Source organism: Capsicum annuum, chromosome 2 (genome assembly GCF_002878395.1).
Source record: "Capsicum annuum cultivar UCD-10X-F1 chromosome 2, UCD10Xv1.1, whole genome shotgun sequence".
NCBI lineage: Eukaryota > Viridiplantae > Streptophyta > Magnoliopsida > Solanales > Solanaceae > Capsicum > Capsicum annuum.
In genome coordinates this window covers 144,957,898-144,972,998 of record NC_061112.1, presented here as the reverse complement: position 1 = coordinate 144,972,998, position 15,101 = coordinate 144,957,898, and the positions used below count along the sequence as shown (strand labels likewise).

The window sequence follows — 15,101 nt, the reverse complement described above, 5'->3', positions numbered from 1 at the left end:
AATCCGAGAGAGGTCTCCATTTAGTCCACGGTTTATTGTGATTTGTGGACTGTTTAGAGTGTGTTCCGTGTTTCTATTGTCATTCTCGTATCACTCTTCCTACAAGAATAAGAATTAAACAAATACGGAGAATATGTTTTCCTTTCCATAAAGAAAAACCCTATTATGATGACTAAAGAAAAACCCAATTGTAATAAAAAAAGTCAGGACAAACGCGAACAACTATATGTACATGAACCTTATAATTGTGGTATCTAAGACATGAAATGATATTATTCCAAGTACATTGGTATATAGAGATTGGAATCAGAGAAACAAACTGTCAAAACTTGCACATGCTAGTCCAATGCCACTGATTTGAATCTTACATTAGTCAAGAAAACACACCTGCTTGCTTTCCACATAATGCTTCAAGGCACATATATAACTATGCAAATGTAAAAACTACAAAAAAATCTATCATGTAAGAATTTTTTTTTGGTTTCCCAAGGTATCCCACAGCCGGCAGCCGTAAAACTAATCCTTCGTTCCACGGTCAGCGCACTAAACGGTAGGAAACTGGCCACAGAGTTTTCTCCATACGCCAAAGGTGGGGATCGAACCCCCAACCTCTTGCTTAAAGGGTGAGGTACTGAACCACCCCAACTATCATGTAAGAATTGGAATTACTTCAATAGAGGCTAATCAGTTAAAAACAAATTATTAGTAGTCCTTTGCTTTGGGTTAAAGTAGGAGAGTTTATGAGTTTGAAAGAGTAGAAGAAGAGAAGGGAAGGGTGTTGGTTAATTATATAGTTCAAAATTATTTATTATTTTTCATCTTGACATAACTATTAAGAAAATAATGATTGATTTAGTAATTTTAACATGCTATCCCTATTAATTGATGTTTATATTATATTATATTATATTATGTATTGATAAACTAGTTTGGAGAATAAATGTTTAATGCTAAGGGTAAAATATAATTTTTTTTTTGTCTTTTCTTAATGTGTCAAAAATAACAAGTAAAAATGAATGAAAAAAAATGACTAGAAATTCTAAACGGATGGAGCAGTAAAGACGGGTCAACAGTAAACGAAGAAGAGAGTAATTAAAAAAAATCAATCAGACAGTTTTTCCTTCAAAATAGAAAGATTCAATAATCTAGGTGTAAAATATTCAAAGTTTACCATAAATAATCAAGTACTAAAGGCGTTCTTCTAGGGAAAGATATTGATTAGCAGGCAGAATCAGTCCATGATTATTTACAAATCGAACCTACTAAGGGAAGATAGTATTAATTAGCAGGCAGAGTGACAGTCCATGATTATTTACAAATCAAAGTTCACCAAAAATGTTTCAAGCACCAAAGCTGTGAGGATTGTTTCTGGAAACTAACGAGTAAATCATCATTCAACAATCCTCAACTGTAAGAAATCACAAGAATGCAAGCAGCAGCTCGACTTTAGCATGTATGACAATGCATGCAGACCCATCAGAATTGTCCTTGTTGAACATGATGAGATTGCTTTATAAATTGGAGAGGTAGGTCTTGACTTGTTGAACCAAGTTACCATTAATAAAGATGGAACCAAAATCAACTCTAGCATCCAATTTGCTAGGTAATATCCAAACTTGTCTAGTTATGTATATGAATTCACATATATATTATACTAAATTTTAACTTGTGGAAGTTAAAGGTTCTTGGGTGAAAATGAAATATTTCTTAATTCCATGTACAAATTAAATTCTGAAATAGTAGTAGTTGCCTGAATGAGAGACTGAAGAATTATTTTTTCTAACGAAAAATTTAATTTTATTACTAATATAAGAAGTTGACAGAAATTAATTTAAATAAATAAAAAAAAGTAAAAAATAATCGATTGAATTGAAGAAAAATGACCTGTTGATGTCCATCATCAAAAAAAAAAACCCATCGTAAATAAAATAAAAGTTGTAAAAGTATACAAGTTACTCTTTCGAATGATCTACTTTGACTTGACATAAAATTTAAAAAAATAAAGAAATTTTTGAATTTTGTGATTTAAATTAAAGTTGTGTCAAATGTATCAAAATACTTTTTAATCTTGTGACTCTAAATATGCCACGTGAAAAGTTGAAATGAAGGGAGTATATCAATTGACCTTTTTAGTATCATTTTATTTCAACGTAGAGCATTAAAATGTTCGGTGAGAGAGTGGGACGTGTCACTGGCAAGAGTCTAGAATGCGCCCATGGTTTTGTTGTGAAGTGGAATTGAACGTGCAATGTTGTTTAGTGCGTAAATATACTACCACAGGTAATATCATATCAGTAGGCGTTGACGGTTACACCGAATAGTTTTTTCACCCTCTGACAGTATCATGGATCGGCATGTAACGGTGAGGAAACCTAGCCGGAGCGACGAAGTTGTTGACGAAGATGAGCAGCTGCGAATCGCCAACCAGGTCAAAGCTTTGTTCGATGCTCAAGCACCTAAAAGACTCCCAAAACCTAACCGAAGTGAACCTGATTCACTTACTCCGACGTCAACTTTAGTACAGGATTTCCCTATTCCTCAACTTGACAATCTCCGATCTCTTCAATCTCAGGTACTCTGCTTCTCTTCCAACTACTACTTTCAATTTTTTATGTTCATATTTTATATCCTCCTGCCACATACGTATTATTTTACTTTTTCTGATCAGGGTGGTTGTATTTTTTCGGGAAGTAATTGCTCGGAGCAAGAAGAGTTTGTGGAAACTCAGTACTACAATGAGTTGGTTTCCATCGACAAACAACATCACACGGTTCTCTACTCTTTTTCTTTCTTTAATACATGGGCGAATACATTTTTTTTTTTTGTAACAAATGTGAATATTGTTAATAGTACTCCCTCCGTCCAATAATAACTGTTCACTATCGATTTGACACAAGTATTGTCATATCTATTTTTAATATATTGGATAAGTACCGATGGACGGAGAGTTTAACTAATTTAAACTTAATGGTTCTAATTTAACACTTTCGAATTAATGAGTGCCAACATTTGATATTTGTTGAAATTTTAGCTGTTTTTTTTTCATATATGTATTAGTAGTAATTATTAGCGTATATACGTTAATGATTAGCGTATCAAATTCTGGGTTCACTTGAACCATATTCAACTCGAAGAATCTTAGTAGCTCACTTGGTGGCTACATTGAATATATATGTAGAGCCTACTTTTTGCGTTAGTTCATATTTTTCATTGGTTTAATGTTCAGTTTTTGGCAGACTGGAAGTGGTTTCATAAAGGTGGTCAATCAAACGAATGGAAACATTTACAATCTTCAATTGAATGGTGTTCATGAGAATGGCAGAGCCAAAGAGTTGAAGACTAACCCGGCGACAAACGATTGGATTCCCTGCAGTGAAGATTATCAGGTTTTGTTATAACGAGCTCATTGACTCTCCATGTGTTTTATTACATTATAAATTTGTGTTCAGTTTCATATTTTTTGGTGCAAAACTTATTTAATCAGGTTGGATTCACCTCCTCAAAACCGAGCCGGAGCGAAAGTGATTAGTTGACAAAGTCAAGAAAGCAATCAGATGGTGAAGGTGGTTTGTTCTGTTTTCCTGAATTTGTTTGTTAAATCTTGACTGATATTGGAGAGAGAAATGAGATATGATATCACTGCTATGGTGTTATTATTTTAGAGGAAGACGTGGAGGTCGAGGATTAGCATTGTAGAAGGTAGACAAGTGTCGTATGTTTGGTATTGCCTAGTTTTTTCTTTCTCCGGTATGTATTAATATCCGTTGTTGTTGTGTTGTCTCCTTTTCTCTCTTACTTTACTTTGAATTGTATGCATCAATCGATCAACTATTAACTGTTTCTCAGTTGCATATTAGTGGAGACAACTTTTATGCCGCTAGATTGTGTGTACTTGACTGTTCCACACTTCCACTGAACTTGATTGTGTGTACTTAACAATTCTATGGATACTATAATCTTTTGTATTTATTTTGCTGTATTCAGTTTCAGAAAATTCATTATATTTTGACAAGTTTTGCATAATAAATAATATATTACAACTATTCTAAATTAAGAGACACATAAATAGATGAAGATTAAAGAATTAACAAGGGATATATTAGTTAAATTGCACTCCTAATTAATTTTTTTAAAAAAAAGTTGTGCAAAATCTATATACATGCCAATTATTTTGAGATGCCGGGAGTACAGTACAATACAAGGAAAGAAAATAGTCCTTGTTTTCAATTTTGGAAAGATTTTCATAGACCACTGTATGGAAGATTTCTTATATAGGAAAAGATGATTCGAATGTTCATGGTAATAAAATTGGAGTTCCTTTCTTCCTTATTTTGTTTTTTATTTTTTTGAAAATTCTAATTCTTGAATGTGTTCCTCCAAATTACCTTGTTGATAAAGGAGTATTTTAGTTCTTGAAGCTGTTTCTGGGGATGCCAAATCCTACGTGAAACAGAAGCAAGGTTTCCTTGGGTGATGCAAATTCAGACAGTCTCTGTTTGGTAACCGAAATATCTCACACATTTGTCACACAATTCATCAACTCTGCTCTTCTTGTTTTCATCAATTCATGAAGATGTCAGGAGTAATGGTGTTGGTCATTTAATTTTGGCAGTTGCTCATGTTCTGCAGTCTGCACATTTCGATACCATTTGCAAATATATGCTCTTTTAGCTCTCTAGGATTGATATTTAAAACTCAAAAAAAGTAACATGCCAACTATGCCGACGTGATTTGATCAATGCGTAATTCGATTGATAGAAAATAAATTGCAATCACAAACCAAATACGAAAAACCTAATTTATTGATAAACAATATGGGTACAATTTTGTTTGTGTCCTTAATTCTTTTCTCTTGATTTTCTTTTTGAAGGCCATAAGTAGCCTATCTCTCGAGCATAGGATAATTTGGACCTCCTAATATATTTGATTGCGAGGAACATTGGGCAGACTCTGAGAAAAACGGTAATCTCGTATTGCTTTATGAGATATAGAAGGTGTCTCTTCAACGGAATATTAGGATTTCACATAGATTAGCATCCAAGCTAGTATTTAGGATTAGATTAGACTCCAAGAAATTTAACAGGCATTGGGTCTTTTCGTAGAGTCCTGTAAAAGTTCAATGTCCATCATTCCCTAAATAGAATTTACATTACCAATTTTAATCCGGAAAAAATAAATTGAGAAAGGAAGTAAAGGAAGAAGCATTAACACCACCGTTAAATCAGCAATGAATAAATTTTCGTCCACCTTATACCAACAGCATAAATATCACTAATCAGACGAAAAAGGAGATTTTCACAAAGCTTATGCTGAAGGTAAGTGTTAAATGTTACAATTAATAATCACTAATCAGATGAATGCACAAGAACAAGTGATAGATTATCCTATACAAACCCAATATTAAATTTAGCTAATGGCTAGGCATTAGTCAAATATTAGTGCCAAACCACAAAAATTAACTAAATTCAGTTGCAAGGTGTTAATTATAGTCATTTTCTTCAATATTGGCCTGTGGAGAAACCGTTAGGGACATTAGTCCTAAGTCACCTACATTAATTTATTTATTCTTGTTTTTTCTGTCCCTTCAAACAAATGACTCTTCTCAGGTAGTTGGACGCACGCATTGCTTGTTCATCTTGTTTTCTATTTCTCTGTATTCATTATTCAATATTCTCCCAACAGTCTCTACAAAGAAGCCAAGTTCACTGTACCATTAAAGAACAAAAGAGCATACATACCACACTGCACATAACTTTTGGGTAAAAATCTTCTCGTATGATATTCATCGTCGTTCTATAGTTTTTTTGTTTACTAACCACATTGATTTTCTGCTTTGTTTGATGTTAGTTGAATTAACGTTGAGAGAAGGAGCGTCGCGAGTTATTATAGAGTCATGGTTCTTGGACAGAAGAAGAAGAAAAAGGGTGCTTCTTTCCAAATTGATTACATTGTACATATTCAGTTGATCAGGCCTTGGCCTCCATCAGAGTCTTTGAGATCTGTTCAATCCGTATTACTTCAATGGGAGAATGGTGATCGGAATTCTGGATTTGTTACTTCGTCTGTTGAGGATGACTATCTTGAAATTAACAAGACTTTTACTCTCTTCCTGACATTATGTCGCGAGAAGAAATCAAAAGATAAATTTCTGAAGAATAACTTGGAGTTCTACTTGTACGAATATACAAAGGATGATGCAGCTCAAGGTCCGCTACTGGGGACAGCTTCGATTAATTTTGGAGAATATGGAATTATCAGAGATACTTTAGCCATTAGTGTTCCTTTAAACTGCAAGAAGAGTTCGAAAAGCTTGCTGCAGCCATCTCTATATGTTAAGGTACAGCCAGCAAAAGATAAGCAAGAATCAGACATGATGATTGATGATGCTGATGATGATTCTGATTTTGCTTCTTACACTGATGATGATGTTTCGTCACATTCATCCTCGACTTTTTCTTCTTCTGTTTTTGAAGCTGCTTGGGGTTCACCATCTAACAATGTCAAGGTATTTCAAGTTCAATGAAATCCCATCATTCTGAATAACACTGTTTTTGCTTCTCCCTAATTTGATTATTCTCTTTCTAAGGTTGCACGGGCGTCACCATCTCGGCTTGAAAAGGTACTTATGGTTATTCAATTGGTTAACAAGTAATCAGTTTTCTCAACCTCATTTCAATCCCATTATACTCTAACAACATTAAACACGTTCTGAGGTGTTTTATTGCTAAATTCTAGATAGTTCCCGCCGAAATATACCATCTCCAGCTTGGGGATTGTACGAGTCTAGTTCAGATAATGCTTCTAGAATTAAACATGTAATTCCAGCTTCAGCTATCAAATGAAACTTTTAACGCGGTCAATTGATCTGGTTAATTGTATACAAGGTTGTGCTTCCTGTCCATTGTAGTGTTATTCCCTGTTTAGCATTTGACTAAGCTTAAGATGCAGAGTGACTTAGTGTTATTCCCTGTTTAGCATTTGACTAAGCTTAAGATGCAGAGTGACTTTCACGAAGAGGCAGGAAGTGGGACAAGCAAAAATGAAGAAAATGCTCAGCATGCCAAAGAAAAATACATCGATAGATTGATATCAAAAATTACATCTTCACATATGCATATTCAGGCAGGTATGGACAGTCAAAATAGTCTGGACGAAACAGCAGAACATGATTTTGGACAGGATAATCATCTCCTTGATGACATAAGAGACTTGTCAGAAAACAAAATAGCTAAAAGTATGAAAAGACAAGTCACAATGAGTTCCATTCGGAAAGCTCTTGGAGTTCAGATTACACATGGTCGACTGAAGCCAGTGAAGTCTGTTCAGATTAGAGACACTGCGACTCCAAATATGTTTTTGGGGAACACGGAGATTGTTAAGAATGAAATGAAAGAACATACACCCATTGAAACTAGTAGTATTGCTGAAAGTACAGTGGAGAAAAAAGAACCAAAGAACACCGTGGAGAAAAAAGAACCAAAGAACACCGTGGAGAAAAAAGAACCAAAGAATAATACCAATACTACTTCAGCTACTGAAAAAAGAGTTCCTGCAAATATTTTGTCGAAGAGTAGACCAGAATCAGAGTCTAGAGTTCAGATGCTTGAGGAAGAACTGAAAGAAGCTGCAGCTATTGAGGTTGCCCTTTATTCTGTAGTCGCTGAGCATGGAAGTTTGATGAACAAGGTTCACACCCCAGCCAGGCGTCTTGCTAGATTTTATCTCCATGCTTGGAGAACAAAATCTCCTGCTAAACAGGCAAGTGCTGCCAGAGCCTGTGTCTCAGGATTAGCTTTGGTTTCTAAAGCATGTGGAAGCGATGTTCCAAGGTACACTCATGTGATTGTTTTATAAGATACTCAAGTTTCTTGGTAGTTTGAATTTGGCAGCTTCTAAGTATTAGATCATCGTAAATTAGGGGGATAGTGGACTCAAACAAACAACTTAGATAACCTTACATCTACAATTAGCACTCATCTTTCAGGGACTGACCATAAATCTTATCAATATGGTGGAACAAATATGTTTAAGAATAGAAATGGGAGCTTTATAAGATTTATTTAATTTATTTTCTTCACAAGCAGGTTGACCTTCTGGCTGTCAAATTCCATTATGTTGAGAGCAATCATCAGCCAAGCTGCTGCTGCAGGACTGCAATTTAATGAAGGGGCACCTGCTGAAGCTACTGTCAACAGAGGTAAGTCTGCGTTAGAGAAAATATATATGCAGCAAAGCATCAAATACATCTCCAACCAAGGGAACAAGAATTATTTAGTTAAGCAATCTTATAACTGGGAGGATATCGAATCATTCACTCAAGCACTGGAAAAACTTGAAGGCTGGATCTTCTCCAAAATCACCAAGTCTCTTTGGTGGCAGGTTGATCACCTAAATTTTCTCTCTGCTCTTCTATCATGACAAATTGTTGCATTATTTACAGTGCACTCACTTATTTTTGGCCTGCAGACTCTGGCTCCACATATGCAGTTTGTAACTGCAAAAACTAGTAAGACTAAGGGCTTAAGGGTGAAGAAAACACATGGGAGTAGACATTCTTTGGGTGATCAAGATCAGGGTAAATTTTCTGTAAAGCTTTGGAAAAGGGCTCTAAAGGATGCCTGTGAAAGACTTTGTCCTCTTAGGGCAACAGGGCACAAATGTGGCTGCTTACCTGTTCTGCCAAAGTTGGTGAGATTTTTAGTTACAGCTATTAACTAATTTTCCATCTTATTTTTCTCTCAAGAAATGTCTTACAATGAAATGTATTCACTGTGTTTCTAGGTAATGAAACAGTTGGTGAGTAGATTGGATGTGGCAATGTTCAATGCTATTCTTCGTGAATCCTCCGAAGAAATGCCAACAGATCCAATATTTGATCCTATAAGTGATCGTAAGGTCCTTCCAATTCCTCCTGGAAAAACTAGCTTCGGAGCTGGTGCACAGTTGAAAAATGCCGTGAGTAGAAAAAGCTAGTTTAAGCATGATCATACTCGTTTTTAATTCTTCAAGTATTTATTTATATGAGGCACGTTCATTATTTAAGCAAGGTTAAGCTAGTAACAATGCCCAGTAGTTGTGCATAATATATAGCACTGCCTGAGAAATATTGTTGTGCATATGTGGCTTCCGATGCTTAAATTATTTCCTGAAATTCCTTCCTTACTCTCTTGCTACTTGAGAGTTATGATACACCTTTCTCTCTTGAATCCATTGTACTAATTTTGAGAGAAATATTGAGTTTCAGTTTTTTCACATGTATCCATGTCAAGATCTCTGGAAATGAGAACCAATTTGGTTTGTTGATAGGTTGGAAGCTGGTCTAGATGGCTTACAGATCTTATTGACTTTGAAGATGAAGATTCACCAGAGTATAGTAACATCTTTGGAAATGATAAGAAAACAGAATCATTCAAGGCTTTTCGTCTCCTTAATGCATTGAGCAACCTCATGATGCTTCCATTTGAAATGCTCATAGATTCATCCACAAGAAAAGAAGTTAGTCCAAGTTTTCCTTCAACTTATCAACAGATCAATCTCTAGAAATCCATTTTCTCCATACTTATTTGTGAACTTGATGTTGCTAGGTCTGCCCAATATTTAGTCCAGCTTTGATCAAAAGAGTCCTCACTAATTTTGTCCCAGATGAGTTCCGTCCAAATCCAATTCCAAAAAATGTCGTTGAGACCCTGGATTCTGAAGTAAGTTATCCCTTTCATTTGTTTATTTCCAGCAAATTTATCATCCATAAAACTTAGTTGCGATTTACTCTTTTTATGGAACTCATTAACCATCAAGTCACATACCCTTTCTTACACTTGTTTTCCTGATTAATGATGTTAAGGATGTACCTGGAGAACACCACACTAGCTTCCCGTGCACTTCAACATGGACAGTGTATACACCTCCTCCAGCATTGTCTCTCACCACTTTTATAGAGAAGGTTGGAAATCAAGTTCCAAAGAGTACAGGGTCATCTGTGCTAAAGAAAACATACACCAGTGATGTTGAGCTTGATGAGCTAGACTCACCATTTACTTCGTTCCTAGCTGATAGCTTCAAGGATTATCCAAATTTGGCAAAACCTGCAAGGAATGCTGTCAGATACCAACTTCTCCGTGAAGCATGGAAACAGGTTCCACAGTGAGAACACCGCCAAGTTTACATATTGGAAATTTGATCAGTTCCGGAGAAGTAATGTGTTATTTACGAAAAATTCCAAGTACTTGCTGCAGTTGGGAGTTGTAACAGACTCCAAAGGCGTATAGCCTTGTTTCTGCTTTTTACCAATGATCCATTGTACATTTAAAATTATGGGTTCTGAATTAGTAATTGACATTTTAGTGGTCTTTTACATGTTTATTGCTTTGTGTCGAAATGATGAGTTCAATTGAATCCATCAAATCCTCAGTCAATCTGCCTCTGTTTAAACTATTAAAAAGAAGTAGCACCTCATATGCATAGCTCCAAGGTTTATCCAAATTTAGGAAAATCGCATAACATGGGAAGCCGTTCAACAGTGAGGATACCAGCAAGTTCATATATTGAAAGTTTGATCAGTTTCTAGAAAGAAATGATGTGTTTATTTTCCTTTTCATTGAATAACAAACATTTCCATGTACTTGTTGGAAGTGGGGGTTGTAATCCACTCCAAAGGCTTATAACATTGTTTCTTACTCCTTACCCATTCATTTATTGATTCAACTCACTTTTGACTCACTAAAATTCAGCACACTCTGCATTTTGACACCCTTATTTATACTTTTTGCACCAAATTTATTTGATCTGAAATATCTGATTGACAAATGAGAATTCTAGATAGTGCATATTATAGGAGAGAATGAAAACACAAATTACATTACTAATTCAAACCTTTCTAACGGTATGGAGCAAGTACAAAATACAAGAAAGACGCTAGAAACATTAGGATATTTGTTAAAGAGCTTTGTGAACAATGTCACGAGCTTTGCACCTAGCCATGAGTGGCTTGGCTTTTGGCATAGTGATACCTTTTCCTTCCTTCAAATCAACCTTTTCTTCGCTTACCCTTTGCCACTCAAAACACTGCACCAAAGTTCCTAAAGCTAAACCAACCACACGTTGAGCAAGTCCAGCACCTGGGCACGCTCTCCTTCCCATTCCAAATGGCAATAGCTTCCATGATTCCACTTCCACATCTTCGAACCTTTCTGGCTTGAAGCTATCTGGATCCTCCCAAAGTAAGGGGTCCCTGTGGATGGCCCAAGCATTCACCAGCAGCATCGTGCCACGAGGAATGTGGAAGCCAGCAACCTTGCAGTCCTCAGATGATTGATGAGGCACTAGCATTGGTATTGCTGGATACAACCGGAGTGTCTCCAAGATGATACACTGAAGGTATTTCAGCTTAGGTAAATCTGCTTCGTCCACTAAACGATCCCTACCCACATGGTTGTCTATTTCAGTTCTGGCCTTCTCCAACACCTCTGGATGGTTGAGTAGAAGAGACATTGCCCATTCTATTGTCACCGATGATGTTTCAGTCCCCGCATTCAACATGACCTGCAGTTGTTAGTTAATGAGAAAATTGTCTACCAAATGCTTTTGTAAGCTTATATCCTCATGCAGATGCGGATCGGGATATAAATATGACAGATTCAGCTTAGAAAATTCTTCGCACTAAACTCATTGCACTTGAGAAATTATGGGTTCAAAATATGATATTTTTGGAGTTCAGTTGAACACACCAAGTCTATATTCCATCCGCCTGTATTCTCATAGTTCTCAAAGCAGAGACAGATCTAGAATTTTAAGACAATAGATACCAAGGCCTATTACACCATCACTTTCATGTAGAGACACAGCAATATAAGAAAACTAGATAAGAAGGGACAACTGGAATTGGCACAAGACTAATGACTGTAAGCAACAGGATGTAATAGCTCTAATTTTTGTTTTAAAAAAATTCCAAGAAATCGAAGCTGCCTTGTGTATACATCAGTGTAGGGCTAATTGAAAGAAACTAAGCTTACCAATATAATTCCTTTAATGATTTGATCAGTGTAATATTCTGGTTGTGATTCTTGCAAAGAGAGCAAATGATCAATCATGGTATTCCTGCTTTTATCACGACGGTGTTCATCAATCAAACGTTTCAAGACCGCGTCCATCTTTTTACCAATCCTGGCTAAATTCTTCTCGATACTCCTGAAAAACAACTTAAATATTGCAGGCATGAAATCCGCAGGATTTGATGCACCCCCATAAGTAATAACCTCTTCAACAAGCTCCCGAAAATGATTTGCCTCCTCGGTATCTACCTCTTCACCGTAATATCTCTTTCCAGCTACCATTCTCATGATAATATTGTACGACATCTGAAAGAACTTGGACTTAAGTTCAACAGGATTGTCGCCAGAGCTGTGAAACACTCTGTGAACTAGAAACTTGATTTCATGTTGTCTAATGGGCTGAAAATTGTTGAGACGATTAGTGGAGAATATTTCGAGTGCGCAGAGGCGGCGAAGGTTGCGCCAATGATCACCATAAGGGGAACCAACGAGAGTAGTATAGTTATAGCCTATGTACTTTCCTATAATTAAGCGAGGGCGATTAGCAAAAACGGTGTCGTTTTTGGTGAAACATTCTTCTGCAGCAGATGAGGAGGAAACCACCACAACAAGACGGGTACCAGCTTGAAGGGAGAACACAGGGCCATATTTAGTTGAGAGCCTAGCAAGAGTGCGATATAGAGGAGGTGTAAGGAGATAGAGATGGCCTATTAATGGGAGTTTAAGTAGTGGGCTTGGTGGGACATTGAATTTTCTTCTTTTTGAGGATACGAGCTTCACAACTACAAGTAAAAACAAAATAGTGAGTGAAGTACTATTCAACCAAGTTGCTTCCATTTTTATCCTCTTGGGATACGTATCAACTTGTTGCACTAGCGTGGTTTATATATTGATGGGGTTGGCGAATCAACATTGACTTTTCAATTCATTGGTCCTACTCTTCTTTTTAAAAATAAAAAATAAAAAAATTATGACTCTATTTGTTTGCTCGATACTTTTCTTTTGAATTTTACTGATTTTATCTTGATTTCAAAATAGGGATATGAAAGAAAATAAAAATAAGTTTAAATGGGGTAAACAAAGAATGACACAATCTTTGAATATCAGAATGAAACGTCTTCATCATATCAATCCTTGAAAATGTAAGTACATATCATGCAATATGAAATAAAAGATAAAGATCATTTGTGACACTTTAACAACACTAACTTCAACTGAGCATGTGTGCCAATTCTTCTTCTACCGTTGTCAAACATACAACTCCACTTTCGTTGTACATTCCTCATGCTAAAGGACTCATGACTTCGTGGAGATGATTTTCTTTCTGTTTCTTTTGACATAGGATCGTGCATTCACTGCTTGACTTAATTGAGATATGTCTTTCAATTAATGACCAAGTTATTCTCACGATTCTAAAAATAATTGTCTTAATTTTCAAAGAAACTTTAACTTAATCACCAAATGCCCCAACACTCTATCTATTTTCTCAGATGCTCTCTTTTTCTAATTTTAACCCTCTAATTCAATGTTTATGCTTAAACTGGATTTTAAGATCTAGCAAAAAATTCCACAAGCATGTCATATCACTAGAGTCAACATAAAATGTATTGTATAAAGAAAACAAACAAACAACACATATTTTAGAATACAAAGGAAAAGGGACAATTCATTTAGTTGAAATAAAAGATAGAAGGGGTTGAACATAAACGACAAAAGGACAAAACAAGATAGATCCCGAACTACAACCCTGAAATAATTCGAAAAAGAAAAAAGTAAAAAAAATAAACTACCAAACCTCTTCCTAATAGGGAGAGGGGTGACTTCTCAATTGCTCATCCTGACAACTTAGCCACTGGTTTGCATATCAGCATGACTAGAGCTTTCCTCGCTATCAATGTTCTGCACCATAATCGATTTATCTTGAATTATCTTTTCTATTTCTCTTTTCAAGGCACGACAGTCTTCAATACTGTGACCTTGAACATTAGAATGATATGCACATTGTACATTAGGATCAAAATTTCTTGAATGCGGGTCAGGAGTATACCCAAGAAGAGGAGTGATTATGTCCCGTTGTACTAATCTCTGAAATAAACTGGCATATGACTCTCCGATTGGTGTAAAACGATCCCTCGACTTCTGTCTCATTTCATTGTTTGGCTTAAATTGAAAACCAGGCCTAGAAGGGCTTCGGTATGTATGTGGAGTTAGAGGATGACTCGATAGAGTTAGCACGCGCCAGTGTGGGTAAGATGGGGGTTGAACATATGGTTGTGCATCATACACTTGATATGGAGATAGGGGATTGGAATATAATGGATTTTGGGAAAGATTCTGTGGAGCTTGGGCATAAACTTGGGTTTGAGCCCATGGGTAACGATGGTGTGGTCCTCTCGCCCATGCTTGTTGTCCAACTACAATGGCAGATGCATCTTCCTCATTCTTGTTTCCTCCAACACTTCCCGAACATTTTTGAATTACTTGAGCAGTCGCTTTCAATATTGCAAAACTCACAATGCGACCGGTCTTAATTCAATCCTCTATCATCTCCCTCATTTTGAGGACCTCAATAAATGGCCTGCCTAATGCAGGTAACAAGTGTTGATAATATGTTTCATCCTGCGTTTGAATAAACGCCTTCACTACCTAACTTTCTTTTGTTAGCGGTTTCACCTTAGCAGCTTGTTCACGCCATCTAATCGCATACTCTCTGAAAGTTTCAGTACTCTTTTTCTTCATATTAGTTAGGAATTTCTCATCAGGAATCAACTCCATATTGTATTGAAATTGTTGCACGAATTCATTAGGCAGGTCATCCCAGCTATTCCACTTGTCGATGTCTTGGTCAATAAATTATTCTGAAGCTAGACCTGAAAGACTCTCACCGAAATATGCCATGAGTAATTCTTTCTTCTCTCCAGCGCCCCTTAGCTGGTTGCAATACCGTCTCAAATGTGCTACAGGATCTCCATGTCCATCATACTTCTCAAACTTCGGCATTTTAAAACCAAGCGAAAGATGTAAACCTGGAAACATGCACAGATCTTTATATGA

At 36.2% G+C, this 15,101-nt stretch overlaps 3 protein-coding genes across 6 annotated transcripts in view; 2 read left to right on the top strand and 1 right to left on the bottom strand.

Annotated features, from left to right (window-relative positions):
* The first annotated feature begins 2,102 nt into the window (after window positions 1-2,102).
* On the top strand, window positions 2,103-3,969 carry LOC107860236. The gene is made up of 4 exons (XM_016705512.2): window positions 2,103-2,572; window positions 2,669-2,770; window positions 3,237-3,386; window positions 3,485-3,969. The coding sequence occupies exons 1-4, from the start codon at window positions 2,345-2,347 to the stop codon at window positions 3,527-3,529; spliced, it is 525 nt and encodes a 174-aa protein (XP_016560998.1). The 5' UTR covers window positions 2,103-2,344; the 3' UTR covers window positions 3,530-3,969.
* A 138-nt stretch (window positions 3,970-4,107) lies between these two features.
* Window positions 4,108-10,673, top strand: LOC107860234. 3 transcript variants are annotated; one of them, XM_047407356.1, is made up of 10 exons: window positions 4,108-4,962; window positions 5,848-6,505; window positions 6,587-6,619; window positions 7,000-7,829; window positions 8,085-8,379; window positions 8,467-8,688; window positions 8,782-8,955; window positions 9,307-9,495; window positions 9,585-9,698; window positions 9,842-10,673. In XM_047407356.1, the coding sequence occupies exons 2-10, from the start codon at window positions 5,894-5,896 to the stop codon at window positions 10,142-10,144; spliced, it is 2,772 nt and encodes a 923-aa protein (XP_047263312.1). In that variant the 5' UTR covers window positions 4,108-4,962; window positions 5,848-5,893; the 3' UTR covers window positions 10,145-10,673. The 3 variants fall into 3 exon arrangements, with proteins under 3 accessions (XP_047263312.1, XP_047263311.1, XP_047263310.1); XM_047407355.1 differs by having other exon boundaries at window positions 4,108-5,315; XM_047407354.1 differs by having other exon boundaries at window positions 4,108-5,759.
* Window positions 10,674-10,795: 122 nt separating this feature from the next.
* LOC107860235 (cytochrome P450 81Q32) overlaps window positions 10,796-15,101 on the bottom strand; it is a 10,217-nt gene continuing 5,911 nt past the window's right edge. Inside the window, exons 2-3 of one of the 2 annotated variants that reach the window (XM_016705510.2) lie at window positions 12,009-12,829; window positions 10,796-11,538 (exon numbers count right to left, since the gene is read on the bottom strand). In XM_016705510.2, the coding sequence (XP_016560996.2) occupies window positions 10,933-11,538; window positions 12,009-12,353 (951 nt within the window). In that variant the 5' untranslated portion in view covers window positions 12,354-12,829 and the 3' untranslated portion in view covers window positions 10,796-10,932. Of the gene's footprint in view, window positions 11,539-12,008; window positions 14,884-15,101 lie in introns of those variants that run through there. The other variant, XM_047407357.1, reaches the window with a different exon arrangement.

Coding starts and splice junctions, on each gene's coding strand:
- LOC107860234 (XM_047407356.1), top strand. CDS start 5,894: ATGGTTCTTGGACAGAAGAAGAAGAAAAAGGGTGCTTCTTTCCAAATT. Junction 6,620..6,999: donor CACCATCTCGGCTTGAAAAG/GTACTTATGGTT, acceptor CTTAAGATGCAG/AGTGACTTTCACGAAGAGGC. Junction 7,830..8,084: donor TGTGGAAGCGATGTTCCAAG/GTACACTCATGT, acceptor CTTCACAAGCAG/GTTGACCTTCTGGCTGTCAA.
- LOC107860236 (XM_016705512.2), top strand. CDS start 2,345: ATGGATCGGCATGTAACGGTGAGGAAACCTAGCCGGAGCGACGAAGTT. Junction 2,573..2,668: donor TCCGATCTCTTCAATCTCAG/GTACTCTGCTTC, acceptor TTTTCTGATCAG/GGTGGTTGTATTTTTTCGGG. Junction 3,387..3,484: donor CCTGCAGTGAAGATTATCAG/GTTTTGTTATAA, acceptor TTATTTAATCAG/GTTGGATTCACCTCCTCAAA.